The sequence below is a fragment of the Salvelinus namaycush genome, unplaced genomic scaffold, assembly GCF_016432855.1.
Source record: "Salvelinus namaycush isolate Seneca unplaced genomic scaffold, SaNama_1.0 Scaffold43, whole genome shotgun sequence".
Taxonomy (NCBI): Eukaryota; Metazoa; Chordata; class Actinopteri; order Salmoniformes; family Salmonidae; genus Salvelinus; species Salvelinus namaycush.
Window position 1 is genome coordinate 75,853 of NW_024061120.1, and position 27,379 is coordinate 103,231.

Genomic DNA, 27,379 nt, shown 5'->3' on the forward strand with positions numbered 1-27,379 from the left:
GAAAAATATTATGATATTCCTGTCATTAAAATAGTCTGTCCTCGGTTGCAACACTCACTACCGAGTTCCAAACTGCCTCTGAAACAATGTCAGCACAATAACTTTTTGTCAGGAGCTTCATGAAATGGGTTTCCATTGCCGAGCAGCCGCACACAAGCCTAAGATCACCAAGCGCTATGCCAAGTGTCGGCTAAAGTGATGTAAAGCTCGCCACCATTGGACTCTGGAGCATTGGAAACGCGTTCTCTGGAGTGAGGAATCACGCTTCCCCATCTGGCAGTCCGACGGACGAATCTGGGTTTGGTGGATGCCAGGAGAACGCTACGTGCCCGAATGCATAGTGCCAACTGTAAAGTTTGGTGGAGGAGGAACAATGGTCTGGGGCCATTGTTTTTCATGGTTCGGGCTAGGCCCCTTAGTTCCAGTGAAGGGAAATCTTAATGCTACAGCATACAATGACATTCTAGACGATTCTGAGCAAGACCTGCGAGTCAGGCCTAATCGCCCAACATCAGCGCCCGACCTCACTAATGCTGTTGTGGCTGAATGGAAGCAAGTCCCCGCAGCAATGTCCCAACATCTAGTGGAAAGCCTTCCCAGAAGAGTGGAGGCTGTTATAGCAGCAAAGGGGGGAGAACCAACTCCATATTAATGCCCATGATTTTGGAATGAGATGTGTCCACCATCTCGGGTAGATAACCTTGTCAAACTAAAGTAGTTGGTATATACTGCCACCCAGGGGAAAGAGGGGGTAATGACAATAATCAGGGCATGAACTGTAACAAGGAAAGGTTGGAGAGCTCCCCTGGACTACTGTACCTTACTGATGAGAACACTGAGCTCCCCTGTACTACTGTACCTTACTGATGAGAACACTGAGCTCCCCTGTACTACTGTACCTTACTGAGAACACTGAGCTCCCCTGGACTACTGTACCTTACTGAGAACACTGAGCTCCCCTGGACTACTGTACCTTACTGAGAACACTGAGCTCCCCTGGACTACTGTACCTTACTGAGAACACTGAGCTCCCCTGGACTACTGTACCTTACTGAGAACACTGAGCTCCCCTGGACTACTGTACCTTACTGAGAACACTGAGCTCCCCTGGACTACTGTACCTTACTGATGAGAACACTGAGCTCCCTGGACTACTGTACCTTACTGATGAGAACACTGAGCTCCCCTGGACTACTGTACCTTACTGAGAACACTGAGCTCCCCTGGACTACTGTACCTTACTGATGAGAACACTGAGCTCCCCTGGACTACTGTACCTTACTGATGAGAACACTGAGCTCCCCTGAACTACTGTACCTTACTGATGAGAACACTGAGCTCCCCTGGACTACTGTACCTTACTGATGAGAACACTGAGCTCCCTGGACTACTGTACCTTACTGAGAACACTGAGCTCCCCTGGACTACTGTACCTTACTGATGAGAACACTGAGCTCCCCTGGACTACTGTACCTTACTGATGAGAACACTGAGCTCCCCTGAACTACTGTACCTTACTGATGAGAACACTGAGCTCCCCTGGACTACTGTACCTTACTGATGAGAACACTGAGCTCCCTGGACTACTGTACCTTACTGATGAGAACACTGAGCTCCCCTGGACTACTGTACCTTACTGATGAGAACACTGAGCTCCCCTGGACTACTGTACCTTACTGAGAACACTGAGCTCCCTGAACTACTGTACCTTACTGATGAGAACACTGAGCTCCCCTGAACTACTGTACCTTACTGATGAGAACACTGAGCTCCCCTGGACTACTGTACCTTACTGATGAGAACACTGAGCTCCCCTGGACTACTGTACCTTACTGAGAACACTGAGCTCCCCTGGACTACTGTACCTTACTGAGAACACTGAGCTCCCCTGGACTACTGTACCTTACTGATGAGAACACTGAGCTCCCTGGACTACTGTACCTTACTGAGAACACTGAGCTCCCCTGAACTACTGTACCTTACTGAGAACACTGAGCTCCCCTGGACTACTGTACCTTACTGAGAACACTGAGCTCCCCTGAACTACTGTACCTTACTGAGAACACTGAGCTCCCCTGGACTACTGTACCTTACTGAGAACACTGAGCTCCCCTGGACTACTGTACCTTACTGATGAGAACACTGAGCTCCCCTGGACTACTGTACCTTACTGAGAACACTGAGCTCCCCTGTACTACTGTACCTTACTGAGAACACTGAGCTCCCCTGTACTACTGTACCTTACTGAGAACACTGAGCTCCCCTGGACTACTGTACCTTACTGATGAGAAAGTTTGGACACACCTGCTCATACAAGGTTTTTATTTTATTTTTTACAATTTTCTACATTGTAGAATAATAGTGAAGATGTCAAAACTATGAAATAACACATATGGAATCCTGAGGTACCCAAAAAAGTGTTAAACAAATCAAAATATATATTTTATATTTGAGATTCTTCAAAGTAGCCACCCTTTGCCTTGATGACACCTTTGCGCACTCTTGGCATTCTCTCAACCAGCTTCACCTGGAATGCTTTTCCAACAGTCTTGAAGGAGTTCCCACATATGCTGAGCACTTGTTGGATGTTTTCCTTCAATCTGTGGTCTGACTAATCCCAAACCATCTAAATTTGTTTGAGGTTGGGGGATTGTGGAGGCCAGGTCATCTGATGCAGCACTCCATCACTCTCCTTCTTGGTGAAATAGCCCTTACACAGCCTGGAGAGGTGTTGGGTCATTGTCCTGTTGAAAAACAAATGATAGTGGACTAAGCGCAAACCAGATGGAAGGTGTATCGCTGCAGAATGCCGTGGTAGCCTTGCTGGTTAAGGGTGCCTTGAATTCTAAATAGATCACTGACAGTGTCACCAGCAAAGCACCCCCACACCATCACACCTCCTCCTCCATGCTTCACGGTGGGAACCACATATGCAGAGATCATCCGTTCACGAAGACACAGCGGTTGGAACCAAAAATCGCAAATTTGGACTCATCAGACCAAGGGACAGATTTCCACCGGTCTAATGTCCATTGCTCATGTTTCTTGGCCCAAGCAAGTCTCTTCTTCTAGTAGTGGTTTCTTTGCAGCAATTTGACCACGAAGGCTTGATTCACGCAGTCTCCTCTGAACAATTGATGTTGAGATGTGTCTGTTACTTGAACTCTGTGAAGCATTTATTTGGGCTGCAATTTCTGAGGCTGTTAAATCTAATGAACATATCCTATGCAGCAGAGGTAACTCTGGGTCTTCCTTTCCTGTGGCGGTCCTCATGAGAGCCAGTTTCATCATAGCGCTTGATGGTTTTTGCAACTGCACTTGAAAAAACTTCCAAAGTTATTTTCCGCATAGACTGACCTTCATGTCTTAAAATAATGATGGACTGTCATTTCTCTTTGCTTATTTGAGCTGTTCTTGCCATAATATGGATTTGATCTTTTACCAAATTGGGCTATCTTCTGTATACCACCCCTACCTTGACACAACACAACTGATAGGCTCAAACGCATTAAGAAGGAAAGAAATTCCACAAATTCACATTTAACAAGATACACCTGTTAATTGAAATGCATTCCAGGTGACTACCTCATGAAGCTGGTTGAGAGAATGCCAAGAGTGTGCAACGCTGTCATTAAGGCAAAGGGTGACTACTTTGAAGAATCTCAAATATAAAATATATTTGGATTTGTTTAACACTTTTTTAAAGTTAATACATGATTCCATGTGTGTTATTTCATAGTTTTGATGATTTTTCTACATTGTAGGAGATAGTAAAAAAATAAAAAACTGGAATGAGTAGGTTTGTCCAAACCTTTGACTGGTACTGTATATGGCAACCAAAACTACTATGTGAACAGAAAAGACATCCACTCTTAATGTGCAGGTGATTTGTTGCGCATCACATGACCTAAATGCTGCTGAATGTGGTGAACAGGTGGAATGCACAACTCGTTTATTCTGCAGAACAGCAATGTTGGCCTATACGCCTACATTAGGGAGCTGTTCAGGATGGATGGCTCATTGGCGTGTTTCCTTCTCATTCAACCTGGTCTCAGAGCATTTCGTATTATTCTGTAAGTAAATCTGAGACACTCCATTTATTCTGAACAAAAATATAAACGCAATATGAAACCATTTCAACTATTTTACTGAGTTACAGTTCCTACGGTATAAGGAAATCAGTCAATTTAAATATATTCATTAGGCCCTTATCTATGGATTTCACATGATTGGGCAGGAGGAGCCAGGCCCAGCCAATAAGAATGAGTTTTTCCCCACAAAAAGGCTTTAATACAGACAGAAATATTCCTCAGTTTCAGCAGCTGTCCGGGTGGCTGGTCCCAGACATTCCCGCAGGTGAAGAAGCCGGATGTGGAGGTCCTGGAATGGCGTGGTTACACGTGGTCTGTGGTTGTGAGAGCGGTTGGACGTACTGCCAACTTCTCTAAAACAATGTTGGAGGCGGCTTATGGTAGAGAAATTATCACTACATTCTCTGGCAACAGTTGCCAATTGCACGCTCCCTCAACTTGAGACATATGTGGCATTGTGTTGTGTGACAAAACTGCTCATTTTAGAGTGGCCTTTTATTTTCCCCAGCACAAGGTGCACCTGTGTAATGATCATGATGTTTAATCAGCTTCTTGATATGCCACACCTGTCAGGTGGATGGATTATCTTGGCAAAGGAGAAATGCTCACTAACAGGGATGTAAACAAATTTGTGCACAAAATTTCAGAGAAATAGTTTTTTTGTGCATATGGAACATTTCTGGGATCTTTTATTTCAGCTCATGAAACATGGCACCAGCACTTCACATGTTGCGTTCATATTTTAGTTCAGTTTAGTATGATATGTTACGTTTTGTATGGTATGTATTAATTTGTGAATGTCCATCACCCATTCCGTATGATATGTTACGAATTACAATACGTATTATATGTTATGAATTCCATCTAGCTAGGTGTTAGGGTTAAGTTTAGGAGTTAGGTTAAAGGGTTAAGTTTAGGAGTTAGGTTAAAGGGTTAAGTTTAGGTGATAGGTTAGCTAAAAGGGTTCAGGTTAGGTAACATGCTAAGTAGGTACGTATCTCCACCCACTGTAATTATCGTACTGGTCACCTCTGAAGTTCCGTTATATTGACCAGATACTGTAGCGGGAAGGGCGAAGATCAGGTGGGACCATTCTAGCCAATGAGAGGGCAGATACGCATGTGAACAACTCTCACAAAGTCAAAATTGTCTATATCATTAAAAGAAAATCATGATAACAAACATTTGCCTTTTGGTCTTAATTTAAGGTTAGGGTTAGACATAGGATTAGCAGTGTGGTTAAGGTAAGGTTTAAAATCACATTTTAAGAAGAGAAATTGTAGAAATAGGCGTTTATGACTTTGTGGCTGTGGTAACTAGTGACGACCAGTCACAACTCCGTGTTTTTTCTCAAAATCTCCGGGATGTCACGTGTCCTACTTATATTAAGTACACTCATAACCTAATCATTATGAAACTTCTATTCGATCAAATGAGCCACACTTAGCAAATAAGCCATTACATTTTTTGTTAACGAAAAAAATATCAGAAAAACGCCACCTGCTGGTAAATAGGCCCAGTTATCCCTCTCGCTTCGCCTCTTCCTCCCCATCACCACCTTCTGCTAAGGTAGGTAGCTCCGCTCTCCCATTACCATATTGGCCAACAAAGCTGTAGGATGAAAACATTACTAAATTCAAGAAAGCGTACAGTATTATATAGAACCCTAATTGCATGGAACTTCCTTCCATCTCATATTGTTCAAATAAACAGCAAACCTGGTTTCAAAAAACAGATAAAGCAACACCTCACAACGCCTCTCCCCTATTTGACCTAGATAGTTTGTGTGTATGTATTGATATGTATGCTACGTGTGCCTTTTTAAAACATGTATGTAGTTCTGTCTTTGAGCTGTTCTTGTCTATTGATGTTCTGTATTATGTGTTGTGTTTTGTGTGGACCCCAGGAAGAGTAGCTGCTGCTTTTACAACAGCTAATGGGGATCCTAATAAAATATTTTTAAAAATACCAAATTACCAGCTGTCAAATCCTTGCTTTCCTCCGTCCTTGTATCCTCAATTACCCTCAAATCCCATTGGAGGAAGAGGTCAGGGCCTCGGATCCTCTCATTCAATGCGCTTTGGGAGGAATTGAGGACCAAGAACAGAAAAAGTATATTGGAAGAGATCCTGACGCCAGCCTGCCTCCACATGTAGCAGTGACCTACTAACCCAGCGTTTCTCAAACTCCTCAGTCCTGGGGAAACCACAAGGGGTATCCTGACGACTCACACTAAATTCTTCCGCTGCTCTGTCGTTCGTTACGTTAGTCCGAGACTGCTTATCATTCAAGTTGTTTTTAGTGACGAGCACGAGGGGTGTTGTAAAAAAAAAAGTCATCCGCGATTGGATCGTCTCTAACCAATCAGAGTAACAAAACCAATGACACGTTTTCAAAAAGCCGCTTTGCCGCACGTGTGTTCTGGCTCTGACCCAACCTATTGGTTTCCAGACCAGACAGCCCAAATGTGTTCACATTTGGTGAAGAGTCGGGGAGGTACTAAGATCCAGACTCATTGCGGAGAAGAAACGAACGTCCAGGGGCGTGGCATTTAAATCAGCTGTATAGCTAGAGCAAAATCCAAAACGGGAATCCATTGGGGTCCCCAGGACCGGTTACTTTTACTTGAGTAAATTACAAGTAACATCACTTTGACTTTTAATTTTTCTTCGATAACCTCTACTCACCCTTTTATTCACCCCCATGTCCCCTTCCTCAGTCCTGCCCAGCGTGGTGGTGATCATCCTATGCAGTCTGGGTAAATATGGAGAACAGACCATCTACACTGACAGGAGGTCCCGCGGAACAAGAGAATGACATTGCTTTTGGTTGATTCATTTAAAAAAAAATTGTCTATGCACTCCTTCAGATTGATCCTGTGATTAACCTCCCCCATCTATTCCAAGGTGTCGCTGGTCTTCCTCTTCACGTTCACCACCTTCATCGTGGTTCCGCGCTGGCTGGTCCACTTTCAGAGCACCAAGAACAAGGTTGTTATAGTTAACCCAGAGTGGTGCAGCGGTCTAAAAGCAAGAGGCGTCACTACAGTCCCTGGTTTGAATCCAGGCTGCATCACATCCGGCCGGGATTGGGAGTCCCATAGGGCGGCGTACAATTGGCCCAGCGTCGTCTGGGTTTGGCCGTAATTATAAATAAGAATTTGTTCTTAACCGACTTGCCTAGTTAACTATTAAAAAAAAAAAAAGTCACCAAGGTAAAGTCACTAACATCCCATAACACTTTTGCATAATTGCGGAAGAACTCTAAAACAAAGGAATAAGCGATGCAAGAAAAAATGACTGGGAAATGAATGATAGCAGCAAAGAAAGTGTTAAACACATTCGTCGTGAATTTCAGCTAACTACTCGGGCAAACACATAGAATAACTGCTTCAGTGCCATTCTCTTCGGTAAAACACGTTTTTCTGAATATCTACAGCCACTTTATTACTAGATTTCCCGACCGCTGGTCACATTTATCAATGCTCATCCTGTAGAATCTTTAGCTAAATTAGCAACGTCGCTAGTCCCATTGAGCACAACAAATGGGAGGCTACCACACCCAGATCCAGAGACCTTGAAGCATTTTATTCAAGTAATCTGCATCCAGAAAAAAAAGCTTCTCCCAAGTGGGTGTGACACCAACTCCCGTTGCCTGCTGCACTGCTGCTTGGATTCCACCTGGCGATCTGTTCACCGTCTGCCCTGGTTGTCTCCCCCTGTCTGGATCAATTGAAAGTGTGGGTTCACAGCTCCAATCCAGATGTGTTGGTCATTACTGAGACGTGGTTAAGGAAGAGTGTTTTGAATACTGATGTTAACCTTTCTGGTTCTAACCTTTTTCGGCAAGACAGATATTCCAAAAAGGTGGTGGAGTGGCACTCTTTACCAAGGATCACCTTCAGTGCTCGGTTGTCTCCACCAAGTCTGTCCCCAAACAATTTGATTTGCAGGTTTTAAGTATTAAACTTTCAAATAGCTCTTTGTTGACTGTTGCTGGGTGCTATCGTCCTCCATCAGCACCGGCCTGTACCCTACTTCCCTTAAGCTCTCTCCTGGCCCCTTACACTAAGTCTGAATTTGTCCTGCTAGGTGACCTAAACTGGGACATGCTTAAACCACCTGACCAAGCCCTAAAGCAATGGGACTCCCTAAATCTTTCTCAGATTATCACCAATCCCACAAGGTATGACTCCAAACACCCAGAAAAGGCTACTCTCCTCGATGTTATCCTCACAAATAATCCTGATAGGTATCAGTCTGGTGTTTTCTGTAATGACCTTAGTGATCACTGTTTTACAGCCTGTGTTCGTAATGGCTGCTCAGTGAAACGACCTGTCCTGATTTGTCATTGACGCTTGCTAGAAAACTTTAATGAGCAAGCCTTCCTTCATGAACTGGCCTCTGTAAGATGGTATAGAATCAGCTTGACCCCCTCTGTCGAAGACGCTTGGACCTTCTTTTTTAATATTTTCAGGGGTATTGTTAACAAACACACCCCCATAAAGAAAATTAGAATTAAAAACAGGTTCAGACCCTGGTTCGACAGTTATCTGGCAGAGTTACTCCACCTCAAGAATTGCATTTGGCGAAAGGCTCGGCACACGCATACTCAAGCTGACTGGCTATCGTTCAGGCAAATGATAAATACGTGCTCTCTCTCTCTGTGGGTCTAACCACATGAAGTTCTGGAAAACAGTTAAAGACCTGGAGAATAAACCCTCCTCCTCACAGCTGCCCATGTCCCTTAAAGTTGATGTGGTTGTTACTGACAAGAAGCACACAGCTAAGCTCTCATCACTTCAGCTACCATGCTGTGTTATGTGTTGCTACCATGCTGTGTCATGTGTTGCTACCATGCTGTGTCATGTGTTGCTACCATGCTGTGTCATGTGTTGCTACCATGCTGTGTCATGTGTTGCTACCATGCTGTGTTGCTACCATGCTGTTGCTACCATGCTGTGTTGCTACCATGCTGTGTCATGTGATGCTACCATGCTGTGTCATGTGCTGCTACCATGCTGTGTTATGTGTTGCTACCATGCTGTGTCATGTGCTGCTACCATGCTGTGTTATGTGTTGCTACCATGCTGTGTTATGTGTTGCTACCATGCTGTGTCATGTGTTGCTACCATGCTGTGTCATGTGTTGCTACCATGCTGTGTCATGTGCTGCTACCATGCTGTGTCATGTGCTGCTACCATGCTGTGTCATGTGTTGCTACCATGCTGTGTTGTGTTGCTACCATGCTGTTTTCATGTGTTGCTACCATGCTGTTTTCATGTGTTGCTACCATGCTGTGTCATGTGTTGCTACCATGCTGTGTCATGTGTTGCTACCATGCTGTGTCATGTGTTGCTACCATGCTGTGTCATGTGTTGCTACCATGCTGTGTCATGTGTTGCTACCATGCTGTGTCATGTGCTGCTACCATGCTGTGTTATGTGCTGCTACCATGCTGTGTTATGTGTTGCTACCATGCTGTGTCATGTGTTGCTACCATGCTGTGTTGCTACCATGCTGTGTCATGTGTTGCTACCATGCTGTGTCATGTGTTGCTACCATGCTGTGTCATGTGCTGCTACCATGCTGTGTCATGTGTTGCTACCATGCTGTGTCATGTGTTGCTACCATGCTGTGTCATGTGTTGCTACCATGCTGTGTCATGTGTTGCTACCATGCTGTGTCATGTGTTGCTACCATGCTGTGTCATGTGTTGCTACCATGCTGTGTCATGTGTTGCTACCATGCTGTGTCATGTGCTGCTACCATGCTGTGTCATGTGTTGCTACCATGCTGTGTCATGTGTTGCTACCATGCTGTGTTATGTGTTGCTACCATGCTGTGTTGCTACCATGCTGTTTTCATGTGTTGCTACCATGCTGTGTCATGTGCTGCTACCATGCTGTGTTATGTGTTGCTACCATGCTGTGTTATGTGTTGCTACCATGCTGTTTTCATGTGTTGCTACCATGCTGTGTTGCTACCATGCTGTGTCATGTGTTGCTACCATGCTGTGTCATGTGTTGCTACCATGCTGTGTTGCTACCATGCTGTTTTCATGTGTTGCTACCATGCTGTGTTGCTACCATGCTGTGTCATGTGTTGCTACCATGCTGTGTCATGTGTTGCTACCATGCTGTGTCATGTGTTGCTACCATGCTGTGTTATGTGTTGCTACCATGCTGTGTCATGTGTTGCTACCATGCTGTGTTATGTGTTGCTACCATGCTGTGTCATGTGTTGCTACCATGCTGTGTCATGTGTTGCTACCATGCTGTGTTGCTACCATGCTGTGTTATGTGATGCTACCATGCTGTGTTATGTGTTGCTACCATGCTGTGTTATGTGTTGCTACCATGCTGTGTCATGTGTTGCTACCATGCTGTGTTATGTGTTGCTACCATGCTGTGTCATGTGCTGCTACCATGCTGTGTTATGTGTTGCTACCATGCTGTGTTATGTGATGCTACCATGCTGTGTTATGTGTTGCTACCATGCTGTTTTCATGTGTTGCTACCATGCTGTGTCATGTGCTGCTACCATGCTGTGTTATGTGTTGCTACCATGCTGTGTTATGTGTTGCTACCATGCTGTGTTGCTACCATGCTGTTTTCATGTGTTGCTACCATGCTGTGTCATGTGTTGCTACCATGCTGTGTCATGTGTTGCTACCATGCTGTGTTGCTACCATGCTGTGTTATGTGTTGCTACCATGCTGTGTTATGTGTTGCTACCATGCTGTGTTGTGTTGCTACCATGCTGTGTTATGTGTTGCTACCATGCTGTGTTATGTGTTGCTACCATGCTGTGTCATGTGTTGCTACCATGCTGTGTTATGTGTTGCTACCATGCTGTGTTATGTGTTGCTACCATGCTGTGTTATGTGTTGCTACCATGCTGTGTTGCTACCATGCTGTGTTATGTGTTGCTACCATGCTGTGTTGCTACCATGCTGTGTTGCTACCATGCTGTGTTATGTGTTGCTACCATGCTGTGTTGCTACCATGCTGTGTTATGTGTTGCTACCATGCTGTGTTGCTACCATGCTGTGTTATGTGTTGCTACCTTGCTATGTTTTCTTAGCTCTCTCTGTCGTGATTTGCATTTCGTCCTATATTTATATTCTATTTTTAATCCAAGGCCCCCGTCCCCACAGGAAGCCGTTTGCCTTTTGGTAGGCCGTCACTGTAAATAAGAATTGGTTCTTAATAAACTCACTTGCCTAATTAAATAAAACAAAAATTAATACCTTTTTTGGGAAAAAAATTGGTGTTCACATGCAGAAGTTATCTTACCTTTGATGGGCCGATCAGGCTTGTACACGGATGACTTGTGAAATGCTTATTTAGTTAGTAAATAATGAAGTAAGTAGCCTTGCACGAGTCTTTGCTTGTGAGCTGGAAGTCTTACACTACCTACTTACCTTGTGAACCTGACCCTAGACCAAGCCGGGCTTGGACCAGGCCCAGCAGCAGGAGACAGGCACCAAAGAGATAGTGACGATTGTGGGGCTGTGCTGTCCGCTGGGAATCACATGGAACTTTGCCTTCTAGCAAAGGTCAAAACCACCCTGGAGAAGACTAGCCCTAACCTAGGCCAAAACCACCCTGAGGAGTAGTTGCCCTAACCTAGGCCAAAACCACCCTGGAGAGGACTTGCCCTAACCTAGGCCAAAACCACCCTGGAGAGGACTTGCCCTAACCTAGGCCAAAACCACCCTGGAGAGGACTTGCCCTAACCTAGGCCAAAACCACCCTGGAGAGGACTTGCCCTAACCTAGGCCAAAACCACCCTGGAGAGGACTTGCCCTAACCTAGGCCAAAACCACCCTGTAGAGGACTAGCCCTAACCTAGGCCAAAACCACCCTGGAGAAGACTAGCCCTAACCTAGGCCAAAACCACCCTGGAGAAGACTAGCCCTAACCTAGGCCAAAACCACCCTGGAGAAGACTAGCCCTAACCTAGGCCAAAACCACCCTGGAGAGGACTAGCCCTAACCTAGGCCAAAACCACCCTGGAGAGGAGTTGCCCTAACCTAGGCCAAAACCACCCTGGAGAGGAGTTGCCCTAACCTAGGCCAAAACCACCCTGAGGAGGAGTTGCCCTAACCTAGGCCAAAACCACCCTGAGGAGGAGTTGCCCTAACCTAGGCCAAAACCACCCTGAGGAGGAGTTGCCCTAACCTAGGCCAAAACCACCCTGGAGAGGAGTTGCCCTAACCTAGGCCAAAACCACCCTGAGGAGGAGTTGCCCTAACCTAGGCCAAAACCACCCTGAGGAGGAGTTGCCCTAACCTAGGCCAAAACCACCCTGGAGAAGAGTAGACCTAACCTAGCCTTAACAATCAAATCTAGTTACCAGTTTTAGCCTAGACAGTTCAGAGGAGGCTGGTGAGAGGATGACGGCTCATAATAATAGCCAGAAATGGAGAAACCATGTGTGTTGGATACCATTCATTTAGTTTACTGTGAGCCTGTCGTCTGTGCCACCACTGACAGTGGTACTGGAGATCAGAGGGGAAATTATTCTGTAACAGAATTATAGTTCTCAAAATGGTTTAACTCAAGAGCGTAAGGACATCTGTATCTTTGACTTACATTTAAGCACAGAGCTGGTCTGCAACCGCACCTGACTCGGCAAGGAGTTTGATGGTATCATTAACTTAATATCTATAGTTTTTGGAGACTTGGCATTTTTGTATAAAAATAGTTTTAAAGCGATTAAATCACCTTATTTTTGTTTTCTTAATCTGTAAAGATCTTTGAACCATGATGACATTTAAGTGAAATGTATGTACAGTTGAATTTAATGTTAACATTGTTTAAAGATTAATAGCGTTGGGGGAAAAAATACAATAGCAGGTGTCTCATTGATATAATTTTATTGTGTGTGTGTAATACATTTGAAGTCGGAAGTTTACATACACTTAGGTTGGAGTCATTAAAACTCATTATTCAACCTCTCCACAAATCGCTTGTTAACAAACTACAGTTTTGGCAAGTCGGTCAGGACATCTACTTTGTGCATGACAATTCATTTTTCCAACAATTGTTTAGACAGATTATTTCACTTAATCTCAATTCCAGTGGGTCAGAAGTTTACATACAAAGTTGAATGTGCATTTACACAGCTTGGAAAATTCCAGAAAATGATGTCATGGCTTTAGAAGCTTCTGATAGCAACAAGGAGGCCTACAAACCTGACAGTTACACCAGCTCTGCCAGGAGGAATGGGCCAAAATTCACCCAACATATTGTGGGAAGCTTTTGGAAGGCTACCCGAAACATTTGACCCAAGTTAAACAATTTAAAGGCAATGCTACCAAATACTAATCGAGTATGTAAACTTCTGACCCACTGGGAATGTGATAAAAGCTGAAATAAATCATTCTCTCTACTATTATTCTGACATTTCACATTCTTAAAATAAAGTGGCGATCTTAACGGACCTAAAACAGTGCATTTTTACTAGGATTAAATGTCAGGAATTGTGAAAAACTGAGTTTAAATGTATTTGGCTAAGGTGTATGTAAACTTCCGACTTCAACTGCACACACACCAATTCCAACAAAGAAAACAGTAGAAAAATCTTCATATACTACATTTTAATTACAGAACAGTCGGTCCCCCCAAAAAATACAAAAAGAAAAAAGGCACAAAACTCTTTAATGGCCAATACAGTAATTCAGAAGACTATTGGAGAACAACTTGATAAAACGGCATTCAGTCTTGGACATTTCAGAGAGCTATATTGACCGTTTTAATTTAAATGTAGTTGATTATATTTACTGGGGACAAGAGACATGGCGGGAACTGTAGATATAAGTCTGAACCTGGACCCTGACACAGCACAAAACACCCCCCCTTCAGGGGCGGACTGGGACCAGAAATCGGCCGTGGCATTTAACACACTGGCCCATTAATTCATTGAAGCTCCCACACAGGTAATCTTTTTTGCTTTAGGACCCATTATGATTATTCTACGATATACCCCAATTTAGCCAGGCCACCTGGGCTAAAGATGGACTAGCCCATCTGGCATTGGCTTGAATCGCCCTATTGCCAGTCCGCCTCTGACCCCCTTGCACTTTGCTAAACACATGGAGGACAAGGAGAGAAAGCAGAGGTCACTTTCAGGTGTTAGGACTTACTATTATGAGCTTGTTTGTGTGATTGGACAACCATTAGAATAACAATTTACATTTTGTACAGGATACCTATTTGTCCTTGAAGACTTGTTAGCTCCCCAAGCTAATGCCTAGGCTTTAAGTTCGCGCTTATGGCGTGTAATAGACCTGAAATCGAATCCCATTAACTTGAATAATGCCGGAACATTCTAGCATCCAGGACCTGTACCACAGCACCCCCTTCAGGTTGGGAGGTTCTACTACAGGAGAGTAGACTTATTTAAAAAGGACAGTTCACCTGCAATAGAGGACTGCTTTGCTATTACACAATATACACTGCTCAAAAAAATAAAGGGAACACTTAAACAACACAATGTAACTCCAAGTCAATCACACTTCGGTGAAATCAAACTGTCCACTTAGGAAGCAACACTGATTGACAATAAATTTCACATGCTGTTGTGCAAATGGAATAGACAAAAGGTGGAAATTATAGGCAATTAGCAAGACACCCCCAATAAAGGAGTGGTTCTGCAGGTGGTGACCACAGACCACTTCTCAGTTCCTATGCTTCCTGGCTGATATTTTGGTCACTTTTGAATGCTGGCGGTGCTTTCACTCTAGTGGTAGCATGAGACGGAGTCTACAACCCACACAAGTGGCTCAGGTAGTGCAGCTCATCCAGGATGGCACATCAATGCGAGCTGTGGCAAGAAGGTTTGCTGTGTCTGTCAGCGTAGTGTCCAGAGCATGGAGGCGCTACCAGGAGACAGGCCAGTACATCAGGAGACGTGGAGGAGGCCGTAGGAGGGCAACAACCCAGCAGCAGGACCGCTACCTCCGCCTTTGTGCAAGGAGGAGCACTGCCAGAGCCCTGCAAAATGACCTCCAGTAGGCCACAAATGTGCATGTGTCAGCATATGGTCTCACAAGGGGTCTGAGGATCTCATCTCGGTACCCAATGGCAGTCAGGCTACCACTGGCGAGCACATGGAGGGCTGTGCGGCCCCCCAAAGAAATGCCACCCCACACCATGACTGACCCACCGCCAAACCGGTCATGCTGGAGGATGTTGCAGGCAGCAGAACGTTCTCCATGGCGTCTCCAGACTCTGTCACGTGTGCGTGTGAACCTGCTTTCATCTGTGAAGAGCACAGGGCGACAGTGGCGAATTTTCCAATCTTGGTGTTCTCTGGCAAATGCCAAACGTCCTGCACGGTGTTGGGCTGTAAGCACAACCCCCACCTGTGGACGTCGGGCCCTCATACCACCAGTCTGTTTCTGACCGTTTGAGCAGACACATGCACATTTGTGGCCTGCTGGAGGTCATTTTGCAGGGCTCTGGCAGTGCTCCTCCTTGCACAAAGGCGGAGGTAGCGGTCCTGCTGCTGGGTTGTTGCCCTCCTACGGCCTCCTCCACGTCTCCTGATGTACTGGCCTGTCTCCTGGTAGCGCCTCCATGCTCTGGACACTACGCTGACAGACACAGCAAACCTTCTTGCCACAGCTCGCATTGATGTGCCATCCTGGATGAGCTGCACTACCTGAGCCACTTGTGTGGGTTGTAGACTCCGTCTCATGCTACCACTAGAGTGAAAGCACCGCCAGCATTCAAAAGTGACCAAAACATCAGCCAGGAAGCATAGGAACTGAGAAGTGGTCTGTGGTCACCACCTGCAGAACCACTCCTTTATTTGGGGTGTCTTGCTAATTGCCTATAATTTCTACCTTTTGTCTATTCCATTTGCACAACAGCATGTGAAATTTATTGTCAATCAGTGTTGCTTCCTAAGTGGACAGTTTGATTTCACAGAAGTGTGATTGACTTGGAGTTACATTGTGTTGTTTAAGTGTTCCCTTTATTTTTTTGAGCAGTGTAGTATCTTGTTATCTCACACATGGAGACTGTTCTTCATAAGGGGATACACACAAACACACAACAGTGGAATAAGAAAACGATTTAAAATGAAAACAAAATAAGAAGAACTGATCCCGCAAAGGCGGAGATGTTGCTAACATTTACGATAGCAAATTTCAATAAAAAAAATAAAAAAATAAGTTTTCGTCTTGAGCTTCTAGTCATGAAATCTATGCAGCCTACTCAGTCACTTTTTATAGCTACCGTTTACAGGCCTCCTGGGCCATATACAGCATTCCTCACTGAGTTCCCTGAATTCCTATCAGACCTTGTAGTCATGGCAGATATTATTCAAATTTTTGGTGACTTTAATATTCACATGGAAAAGTCCACAGACCCACTCCAAAAGGCTTTCGGAGCCATCATCGACTCAGTGCGTTTGCAATCGCAACAAATAATCTGCTCAGACCCCAACCAAGGTTCATCAAAAGCCGTGCTATAAATTCTCGGACAACTCAAAGATTCCTAAATTCCCTTCCAGACTCCCTCCACCTACCCAAGGACGTCAGAGTACAAAAATCAGTTAACCACCTAACCGAGGAACTCAATTTAACCTTGCGCAATACCCTAGATGCAGTCGCACCCCTAAAAACATTTGTCATAAGAAACTAGCTCCCTGGTAGGAGACCTGTCCCAGACCTGACCTGAGCCCTAGGACCATACGTCGGGACTACCGGGCGTGGTGACTCCTTGCTGTCCCCAGTCCGCCTGGCCTTGCTGCTATTCCAGTTTCAACTGTTCTGCCTGCGGTTATGGAACCGCCACCTGTCCCAGACCTGTTGTTTTTCAACTCTTAATGATCGGCTATGAAAAGCCAACTGAAAATTATTCATGATTATTATTTGACCATGCTTGTCACTTATGAACATTTTTGAACATCTTGGCATAGTTCTGTTATAATCTCCACCCGGCACAGCCAGAAGAGGACTGGCCACCCCTCATAGCCTGGTTCCTCTCTAGGTTTCTTCCTAGGTTTTGGCCTTTCTAGGGAGTTTTTCCTAGCCACCGTGCTTCTACACCTGCATTACTAGCTGTTTGGGGTTTTAGGCTGGGTTTCTGTACAGCACTTCGAGATATTAGCTGATGTACGAAGGGCTATATAAAATAAACTTGATTGATTGATTGATTGATGGTATACAGAAAATACCCGAGCTCTGAAGCAAGCTTCCAGAAAATTTGAACGGAAATGGAGCCACACCAAACTGGAAGTCTTCCGACTAGCTTGGAAAGACTGTACCGTGCAGTATCAAAGAGCCCTCACTGCTGCTCGATCATCCTATTTTCCCAATTTAATTGAGGAAAATAAGAACAATCCCAAATGTATTTTTGATACTGTCGCAAAGCTAACTAAAAAGCAGCATTCCCCAAGAGAGGATGACTTTCACTTCAGCAGTGATAAATTCATGAACTTCTTTGAGGAAAAGATCATAATCATTAGAAAGCAAATTACAGACTCCTCTTTAAATCTGTGTATTCCTCCAAAGCTCAGTTGTCCTGAGTCTGCAAAACTCTGCCAGGACCTAGGATCAAGGGAGCCCCTTACATTTTTTTAATACTATATCTCGACACATTGATGAAAATAATCATGGCCTCTAAACCTTCAAGCTGCATACTGGACCCTATTCCAACTAAACTACTGAAAGAGCTGCTTCCTGTGCTTGGCCCTCCTATGTTGAACATAATAAACGGCTCTCTATCCACCGGATGTGTACCAAACTCACTAAAAGTGGCAGTAAAGCCTCTCTTGAAAAAGCCTAACCTTGACACAGAAAATATTTTAAAAAAAATATAGGCCTGTATCGAATCTCCCATTCCTCTCAAATCTTAGACAAAGCTGATGCGCAGCAAGTCGTTGCCTTCCTGAAGACAAACAATGTAAATTAAATGCTTCAGTCTGGTTTTAGACCCCACCTTGGCACTGAGACTGCACTTGTGAAGGTGGTAAACTACCTTTTAATGGCGTCAGACCGAGGCTCTGCATCTGTCCTCGTGCTCCTAGACCTTAGTGCTGCTTTTGATACCATCGATCACCACATTCTTTTGGGAGATTGGAAACCCAAATTGGTCTACACGGACAAGTTCTGGCCTGGTTTAGATCTTATCTGTCGGATACATATCAGTTTGTCCTCTGACAAATCAACTGTAAGTTTCGGTGTTCCTCAAGGCTCCGTTTTAGGACCACTATTGTTTTCACTATATATTTTACCTCTTGGTGATGTCATTCGGAAACATAATGTTAACTTTCACTGCTATGCGGACGACACACAGCTGTACATTTCGATGAAACATGGTGAAGACCCAAAATCGCCCTACCTGGAAGCCTGTGTTTCAGACATAAGGAAGTGGATGGTGGCAAATGTTATACTTTTAAACTCGGACAAAACAGAGATACTTGTTCTAGGTCCCAAGAAACAAAGAGATCTTCTGTTGAATCTGACAAATAATCTTGATGGTTGTACAGTTGTCTCAAATAAAACTGTGAAGGACCTCGGCGTTACTCTGGACTCTGACCTCTCTATTGATGAACATATAAAGACTGTTTCAAGGACAGCTTTGTTCCATCTACGTAACATTGCAAAAATCAGAAACTTTGTCCAAAAATGCTGAAAAATTTATCCATGCTTTTGTCACTTCTAGGTTAGACTACTGCAATGCTCTACTTTCCAGATACCCGGATAAAGCAATAAATAAACTTCAGTTAGTGCTAAACATGGCTGCTAGAATCTTGACTAGAACCAAAAAATTTGATCATATTACTCCAGTGAAAGCCTCTCTACACTGGCTTCCTGTTAAGCCTAGGGCTGATTGAGGTATTACTGCTAACCTACAAAGCATTACATCGGCTCCTACCCATCTTTCCGATTTGGTCCTGCCGTACATACCTACACGTACGCTACGGTCATAAGACGCAGGCCTCCTTACTGTCCCTAGAATTTCTAATCAAACAGCTGGAGGCAGGGCTTTCTCCTATAGAGCTCCATTTTTATGGAATGGTCTGCCTACCCATGTGAGAGACGCAGACTCGGTCTCAACCTTTAAGTCTTTATTGAAGACTCATCTCTTCAGTAGGTCCTATAATTGAGTGTAGTCTGGCCCAGGAGTGTGAAGGTGAACGGAAAGGCACTGGAGCAACGAGCCGCTCTTGCTGTCTCTGCCTGGCCAGTTCCCCTCAAACCCTATTACAGGGGCGGAGTCACTGGCTTACTGGAGCTCTTCCATGCCATCCCTAGGAGGGCTGCGTGACTTGAGTGGGTTGAGTCACTGCGTGATCTTCCTGTCTGGGTTGGCGCCCCCCCTTGGGTTGTGCCGTGGGGGAGGTCTTTGTGGGTTATACTCGGCCTTGTCTCAGGATGGTAAGTTGGTGGTTGAAGATATCCCTCTAGTGGTGTGGGGGCTGTGCTTTGGCAAAGTTATATCCTGCCTGTTTGGCCCTGTCCGGGGGTATCGTCGGATGGGGCCACAGTGTCTCCTGACCCCTCCTGTCTCAGCCTCCAGTATTTATGCTGCAGTAGTTTGTGTCGGGGGGCTAGGGTCAGTCTGTTATATCTGGAGTATTTTCCCCATCTTATCCGGTGTCCTGTGTGAATTTAAGTATGCTCTCTCCAATTCTCTCTTTCTTTCTCTCTCTGAGGACCTGAGCCCTAGGAGCATGCCTCAGGACTACCTGGCCTGATGACTCCTTGCTGTCCCCAGTCCACCTGGTTGTGCTGCTGCTCCAGTTTCAACTGTTCTGCCTGCGGCTATGGAACCCTGACCTGTTCACCGGACGTGCTACCTGTCCCAGACCTGCTGTTTTCAACTCTCTAGAGACAGCAGGAGTGGTAGAGATACTCTCAATGATCGGCTATGAAAAGCCAACTGACATTTATTCCTGAGGTGCTGACCTGCACCCTCGACAACCACTGTGATTATTATCTGACCCTGCTGGTCATCTATGAACATTTGAACATCTTGGCCATGTTCTGTTACAATCTCCACCCGGCACATCCAGAAGAGGACTGGCCACCCCTCATAGCCTGGTTCCTCTCTAGGTTTCTTCCTAGGTTCTGGCCTTTCTAGGGAGTTTTTCCTAGCCACCGTGCTTCTACACCTGCATTGCTTGCTGTTTGTGGTTTTAGGCTGACGGAAGAAGCGCTATATAAATACATTTGAAATTTGATTGATTGATTTAACAATAAAAGCATAATTTCCAAACATACAGTATCATCCTCCTCATAATTTTACACTAAGAACATAAAAAATAAATTATATAAATACATTTGTCTTTTTTCTTTTCTTCTTCTTGAACCCGTTTCTTTAGTCAAGAACAGCGAACCCAGCGCAGGGTTAGGGCAAGACTAGATCCTCTGAAGCAGCAGAATTAAATAATACCAGTCCGATAAATACCCTTTCCACACTATCGTGCCGAACCAAACCATACCGGCTCAGATATTTTCCCTTTGACATTGTCCTGTCCAGCATGGTTCCGCTCAACTAGACTCAGACGTGTGTGAAGGCTCAAACTGTATTTTAAAAACACATGCACTGCCTTCAGAAAGTCGTCACACCCCTGGACTTTTCCCACATTTTGTTGTTACAGCCTGAATTTAAAATGGATTAAATAGAAGATGTCACTAGCCTACACATAATACCCCATAATGTCAAAGTTGAATTATGTTTTGAAAATTGTACAAATTATTAAAAAATTAAAAGCCTGAAATGTTAAGTATTCAACTCCTTTGTTTTGGCAAGCCTAAAGTTCAGGAGTAAAAATGTGCTTAACAAGTTGCATGGACTCACTCTGTAATTATGGGGTTTGATGATTGAATGACTACCTCATCTCTGTACCCCCACACATACAATTATCTGTAAGGTCCCTCAGTCGAGCAGTGAATTTCAACCACAAAGACCAGGGAGGTTTTCAAGTGCCTCGCAAAGAAGGGCAACCATTGGTAGATTGGTCAAATAAATAAAAAGCAGACATTGAATATCCCTTTGAGGTGAAATTATGAATGACACTTTGGATGTTGTATCAATACACCCAGTCACTACAAAGATACAGGAAAGTATTCGCTCTTTCAAACTACACTGTATATACAAATACTTGAATACTTTCTGAATGCACTGTATGTATTGTGCAGAGAAGCACGGTGTATTGGAAAATGTATGGCTATAGTTTAGACTCCGACATTGACAGGAAATAAATATTGATAACATGTATTTTACTCTGCCCGCAAATCGTCCCGATCTTTTAAAAGTTATTCAAAGCGTAGCTCAAGTCAAGTGTCCACGTTCCTATTGTCCCCAACTCTGCTCTCCTTTCAAACTACACTGTATATACACAGAGTTGAGTTGGTCTGATGAAACCAAGATTGAACTCTTCAGCCTGAATGCCAAGCGTCACGTCTAGAGGAAACCTGGCACCATCCCTACGGTGAAGCATGGTGGTGGCAGCATCAACAACCCTAAGCACACAGCCAAGACAATGCAGGAGTGGCTTCGGGACAAGTCTCTGAATGTCCCTGAGTGACCCAGCCAGAGCACGGATTTGAACCCCATCGAACATCTCTGGAGAGACCTGAAATAGCTGTGCAGCAACACTCCCCATCTAACCTGACAGAGCTTGAGAGGATCTGCAGAGAAGAATGGGAGAAAGTCCCCAAATACAGGTGTGCCAAGCTTGTAGCGTCATACCCAAGAAGACTCTAGGCTGTAATCGCTGCCAAAGGTGCTTCATCAAAGTACTGAGTAAAGGGTCTGAATACTTACGTAAAATGTGAGTTTATTTGTAATACATTCACAAAAAAACATTTTTAAAAAATAATGTTTTTAGCTTTGTCATTACGGGGTATTGTGTGTAGATTGATGAGGGGAATAAAAACAATTTCATAATAAGTCTGATGTAACAAGACGTGGACAGATGAATGGATCGGAATACTTTGAATGTATATACACCGTCTACCAGGGGACTCAGTTCCCAGAGGGCCGAGTGTCTGCTGATATTCACTCCCCCCTTAAAGCAGGGGTGTCACATAGTAATCATAATAGACCTACAGTTCCCTCGACTGTGTCCAGCGCACTATTAAAAATCACTGAAATTAAAGTTGGACAGTCTGGGAGTATCGGAAATTCCCTAAACGATGGTCTGAGGACAATCTTTTTGCTAATTTTAACAGGTAGGAAATCTACTTCCAGTGCGGCCCTCCAGACTTCGTTGAAGACCGAATGTGGCCCCTGGGGGGGAAAATAATAATAATAATAATAATATATTTTTTTCAGACAGTATTTTTTGAAAGTGGTGCTCATCCAATTGGGTACTACGTCATCCATTTCATATGATATGTTACGTCCTTCAATGAGGGCGATTTACCCAAAAGCTTTGTACCGTCTGTCGACACTGACATCATCATTCACACGTTGCCGCCAATGGACGCGATCTTAGCGCTACCGAACTTCCAGGAAACTCACCCGCTGTTAGTTAATTTACTTTTGATCAAATTTAACCCTTAAAAAGACTAGATTCACCATCTCTAACACAGCTCTCAGGTCCGTTTGAAATTATATAATACATTTTTTTTTATATCATTATTTAAGTCAGAAAATAATTAACCAAATCGCAGATTGTCCCTTTAATACCCACTGACCTACAAGGCTAAACTGATCAGAAGTTAACTCTGTGTCTTGTCTCATTTGGCTTTGGGTGCTACTGCTGGCTTTCAGATGGCTTTTTGCCGCATGCACATAACCGTCCTCTACAGAAAGGAACTTCTGTATTTCTGGTGGCCATTCCATTTAAAAGAACACCACGGACACGTGAAAAATTCATAATGTCAATGTTTACAAACCAAACGTTAAGACTCCAGTAGTAATGAAAGCCGTAGATTGCAGGATACATTGAACAGTAGGGAACAATATAGTCCAATCAGAACAGTCCAATCCACAGATGAGTACTCAACTGACTGTTCTTTGGCAGGGTGATAAACTACATCCCTCCCTCTCTTCCAGAAGTGTTAGTAAGAGGCCACTGATGCGCTACCAACGCATTGCACAAGGAAATGGGTTCAGGGCAGCACAAGATGAGACATTATGAGAACCATAGAAATGGTATCGCTTCTATTCCAGAACAGACTTCTATTCCAGAACGTTCTAGAACAGACTTCTATTTCTCTGATGAGAACAGATTCCATATATACATATAGCTGCACCCAGGCAAGATTGAGGTATGTGGGTCTGGGCTCAGAGGAGGAGTGGGAAAACCGGTTGACCAGGGCCCCAGGCCAGTGGCACCATATTGGGGTGGCGGTCCAGAAAAAAAACAGCCATTTATTATTCTCCACTCAACTTTTTCACTCCGATGAGGACAAGACAGGGTTCAGTACACTGGGGCCGTGGAGGGGCTGAGAACAAGGGGAAGGGGGGGTACAGTACACTGGGGCCGTGGAGGGCCTGAGAACAAGGGGAAGGGGGGTTCAGTACACTGGGGCCGTGGAGGGGCTGAGAACAAGGGGAAGGGGGGTTCAGTACACTGGGGCCGTGGAGGGGCTGAGAACAAGGGGAAGGGGGATACAGTACACTGGGGCCGTGGAGGGCCTGAGAACAAGGGGAAGGGGGGTTCAGTACACTGGGGCCGTGGAGGGGCTGAGAACAAGGGGAAGGGGGGGTACAGTACACTGGGGCCGTGGAGGGCCTGAGAACAAGGGGAAGGAGGGTACAGTACACTGGGGCCGTGGAGGGGCTGAGAACAAGGGGAAGGGGGGTACAGTACACTGGGGCCGTGGAGGGCCTGAGAAGTACAGTACACTGGGGCCGTGGAGGGCCTGAGAACAAGGGGAAGGGGGGTACAGTACACTGGGGCCGTGGAGGGCCTGAGAACAAGGGGAAGGGGGGGTACAGTACACTGGGGCCGTGGAGGGGCTGAGAACAAGGGGAAGGAGGGTTCAGTACACTGGGGCCGTGGAGGGGCTGAGAACAAGGGGAAGGAGGGTACAGTACACTGGGGCCGTGGAGGGCCTGAGAACAAGGGGAAGGGGGGTACAGTACACTGGGGCCGTGGAGGGCCTGAGAACAAGGGGAAGGGGGGTACAGTACACTGGGGCCGTGGAGGGCCTGAGAACAAGGGGAAGGGGGGTACAGTACACTGGGGCCGTGGAGGGGCTGAGAACAAGGGGAAGGAGGGTTCAGTACACTGGGGCCGTGGAGGGCCTGAGAACAAGGGGAAGGAGGGTTCAGTACACTGGGGCCGTGGAGGGGCTGAGAACAAGGGGAAGGAGGGGTACAGTACACTGGGGCCGTGGAGGGGCTGAGAACAAGGGGAAGGGAGGTACAGTACACTGGGGCCGTGGAGGGGCTGAGAACAAGGGAAAGAGGGGTACAGTACACTGGGGCCGTGGAGGGCCTGAGAACAAGGGGAAGGAGGGGTACAGTACACTGGGGCCGTGGAGGGGCTGAGAACAAGGGGAAGGGGGGGTACAGTACACTGGGGCCGTGGAGGGCCTGAGAACAAGGGGAAGGGGGGTACAGTACACTGGGGCCGTGGAGGGCCTGAGAACAAGGGGAAGGGGGGTACAGTACACTGGGGCCGTGGAGGGCCTGAGAACAAGGGGAAGGGAGGTACAGTACACTGGGGCCGTGGAGGGGCTGAGAACAAGGGGAAGGAGGGTACAGTACACTGGGGCCGTGGAGGGGCTGAGAACAAGGGGAAGGGGGGTACAGTACACTGGGGCCGTGGAGGGCCTGAGAACAAGGGGAAGGGGGGTACAGTACACTGGGGGCGTGGAGGGGCTGAGAACAAGGGGAAGGAGGGTACAGTACACTGGGGGCGTGGAGGGCCTGAGAACAAGGGGAAGGGAGGTACAGTACACTGGGGGCGTGGAGGGCCTGAGAACAAGGGGAAGGAGGGTACAGTACACTGGGGGCGTGGAGGGCCTGAGAACAAGGGGAAGGGAGGTACAGTACACTGGGGGCGTGGAGGGCCTGAGAACAAGGGGAAGGAGGGTACAGTACACTGGGGGCGTGGAGGGCCTGAGAACAAGGGGAAGGGGGGTACAGTACACTGGGGCCGTGGAGGGCCTGAGAACAAGGGGAAGGGGGGTACAGTACACTGGGGGCGTGGAGGGCCTGAGAACAAGGGGAAGGGGGGTACAGTACACTGGGGGCGTGGAGGGGCTGAGAACAAGGGGAAGGAGGGTACAGTACACTGGGGGCGTGGAGGGCCTGAGAACAAGGGGAAGGGGGGTACAGTACACTGGGGCCGTGGAGGGCCTGAGAACAAGGGGAAGGAGGGTACAGTACACTGGGGCCGTGGAGGGCCTGAGAACAAGGGGAAGGGGGGTACAGTACACTGGGGCCGTGGAGGGGCTGAGAACAAGGGGAAGGGGGGTACAGTACACTGGGGCCGTGGAGGGCCTGAGAACAAGGGGAAGGAGGGTACAGTACACTGGGGCCGTGGAGGGGCTGAGAACAAGGGGAAGGAGGGTACAGTACACTGGGGCCGTGGAGGGGCTGAGAACAAGGGGAAGGAGGGTACAGTACACTGGGGCCGTGGAGGGGCTGAGAACAAGGGGAAGGGGGGTACAGTACACTGGGGCCGTGGAGGGCCTGAGAACAAGGGGAAGGAGGGTACAGTACACTGGGGCCGTGGAGGGGCTGAGAACAAGGGGAAGGAGGGGTACAGTACACTGGGGCCGTGGAGGGGCTGAGAACAAGGGGAAGGAGGGTACAGTACACTGGGGCCGTGGAGGGGCTGAGAACAAGGGGAAGGGGGGTACAGTACACTGGGGCCGTGGAGGGGCTGAGAACAAGGGGAAGGAGGGTACAGTACACTGGGGCCGTGGAGGGCCTGAGAACAAGGGGAAGGAGGGTACAGTACACTGGGGCCGTGGAGGGCCTGAGAACAAGGGGAAGGGGGGTACAGTACACTGGGGCCGTGGAGGGCCTGAGAACAAGGGGAAGGAGGGTGGCTGGAGTTTGATAGCTTCAATTTGGTCATCTTCACATTCCTTGAACCACAATCTCTCACGCACACACACGACGTATCCTCTCTTGATTATTACCCTTCGCTACCCACTCCTTCCTCCCACAGTCACTGTCCAGTAACCACCTCTTCAGTCATCGTCCGGGACCTCTGTCTTGATGTCGCTGGGCACCCCTCCAGTCCGGGACAGAGCCAGGATGGTATGGTTGACTGCAGCCATCTCCACGGCCAGAGAGATGGGGTCCTGGTGGTCAGTACCATCGTCCTGGAAGGGGGGAGAAACATAGAAAGTAACAAGTTTATATATAATTATTTTATTTAGAGGTCTGAGGGGGACTGATTTCTTCTTCAACCCTCCTGCTGCTTTTCATAGCGCTCCCCACTGGCTTCTTGTCTGACTCACGTAAGAACTGTGGCCCCAAACCCGACCGCAGGCTCGCAATGTTATTTTACATGTACGTTACGAGACTTGCTTTGCAGCCCCAGTCCGAGCAATTTTGCCACCCTGAGCAAATTTTTTAAAAAAAATCACTTTTTTTGTGCTAGAGATTGACGTGGTATTATCAACCAATACGTTATATATGTACACTAAATGACCAAAAGTATGCTGACACCTACTCTTCGAAAATCTCATTACAAAATCATGGGCATTAATATGGAGTTGGTCCACCCCTTTGCTGCTATAACAGCCTCCACTCTTCTGGGAAGGCTTTCCACTAGATGTTGGAACATTGCTGCGGGGACTTGCTTCTATTCAGCCATAAGAGCATTAGTGAGGTCAGGGACTGATGTTGTGCGATTAGGCCTTGCTCGCAGCCGGCGTTCCAATTTATCCCAAAGGTGTTCGATGGAGTTGAGGTCAGGATTCTACGTAGACTAGTCAAGTTCTTCCACAGCGATTGACACACTATTTCTGAATGGACCTCGCTTTGTACACGGGAGCATTGTCATACCGGAAAGGGCCTTCCCCAAACTGTTGCCATAAAGTTGGAAGCGTTTCCACTGCTCCAGAGTCCAATGGTGGCGAGTTTTACGCCACTCCAGCTGACGCTATGCATTGCACATGGTGATCTTAGGCTTGTGTGCGAGTACTTGGCCATGGAAACCCCATTTCATTTAGCTCCCGACTAACAGTTGTGCTTCCAGAGGTCGTTTAAAACAGAGGACAGACGCACTTCAGCACTTCGCAGTCACGTTCTATGAGCTTGTGTGGCCTACCACTTCTCGGCTGAGCCGTTGTTGCTCCTAGACGTTTCCACTTCACAATAACAACACTTACAGTTGACCGGG

The 27,379-nt window shown here is 46.3% G+C and overlaps 3 protein-coding genes across 5 annotated transcripts in view; 1 reads left to right on the top strand and 2 right to left on the bottom strand.

The window, feature by feature from the left end:
- The window catches only part of LOC120041279 (visual system homeobox 2-like), a 44,207-nt gene extending 32,561 nt beyond the window's left edge, over positions 1–11,646 (top strand). Inside the window, exons 7-8 of the mRNA XM_038986212.1 lie at positions 6,998–7,081; positions 11,536–11,646. Coding sequence (XP_038842140.1) covers positions 6,998–7,081; positions 11,536–11,646 — 195 coding nt within the window. The remainder of the gene's footprint in view (positions 1–6,997; positions 7,082–11,535) is intronic.
- A 10,274-nt stretch (positions 11,647–21,920) lies between these two features.
- Positions 21,921–26,217, bottom strand: LOC120041275 (proline-rich extensin-like protein EPR1). 2 transcript variants are annotated; one of them, XM_038986209.1, is made up of 2 exons: positions 23,934–26,217; positions 21,921–23,851 (listed from the first exon to the last, which is right to left on the bottom strand). In XM_038986209.1, the coding sequence occupies exons 1-2, from the start codon at positions 26,102–26,104 to the stop codon at positions 23,443–23,445; spliced, it is 2,580 nt and encodes an 859-aa protein (XP_038842137.1). In that variant the 5' UTR covers positions 26,105–26,217; the 3' UTR covers positions 21,921–23,442. The 2 variants fall into 2 exon arrangements, with proteins under 2 accessions (XP_038842137.1, XP_038842136.1); XM_038986208.1 differs by having other exon boundaries at positions 21,921–23,899.
- LOC120041276 (homeobox-containing protein 1-like) overlaps positions 26,108–27,379 on the bottom strand; it is a 30,167-nt gene continuing 28,895 nt past the window's right edge. For both annotated transcript variants that reach the window (XM_038986211.1, XM_038986210.1), the window contains exon 9: positions 26,108–26,354. In XM_038986211.1, coding sequence (XP_038842139.1) covers positions 26,220–26,354 — 135 coding nt within the window. In that variant the 3' untranslated portion in view covers positions 26,108–26,219. The remainder of the gene's footprint in view (positions 26,355–27,379) is intronic.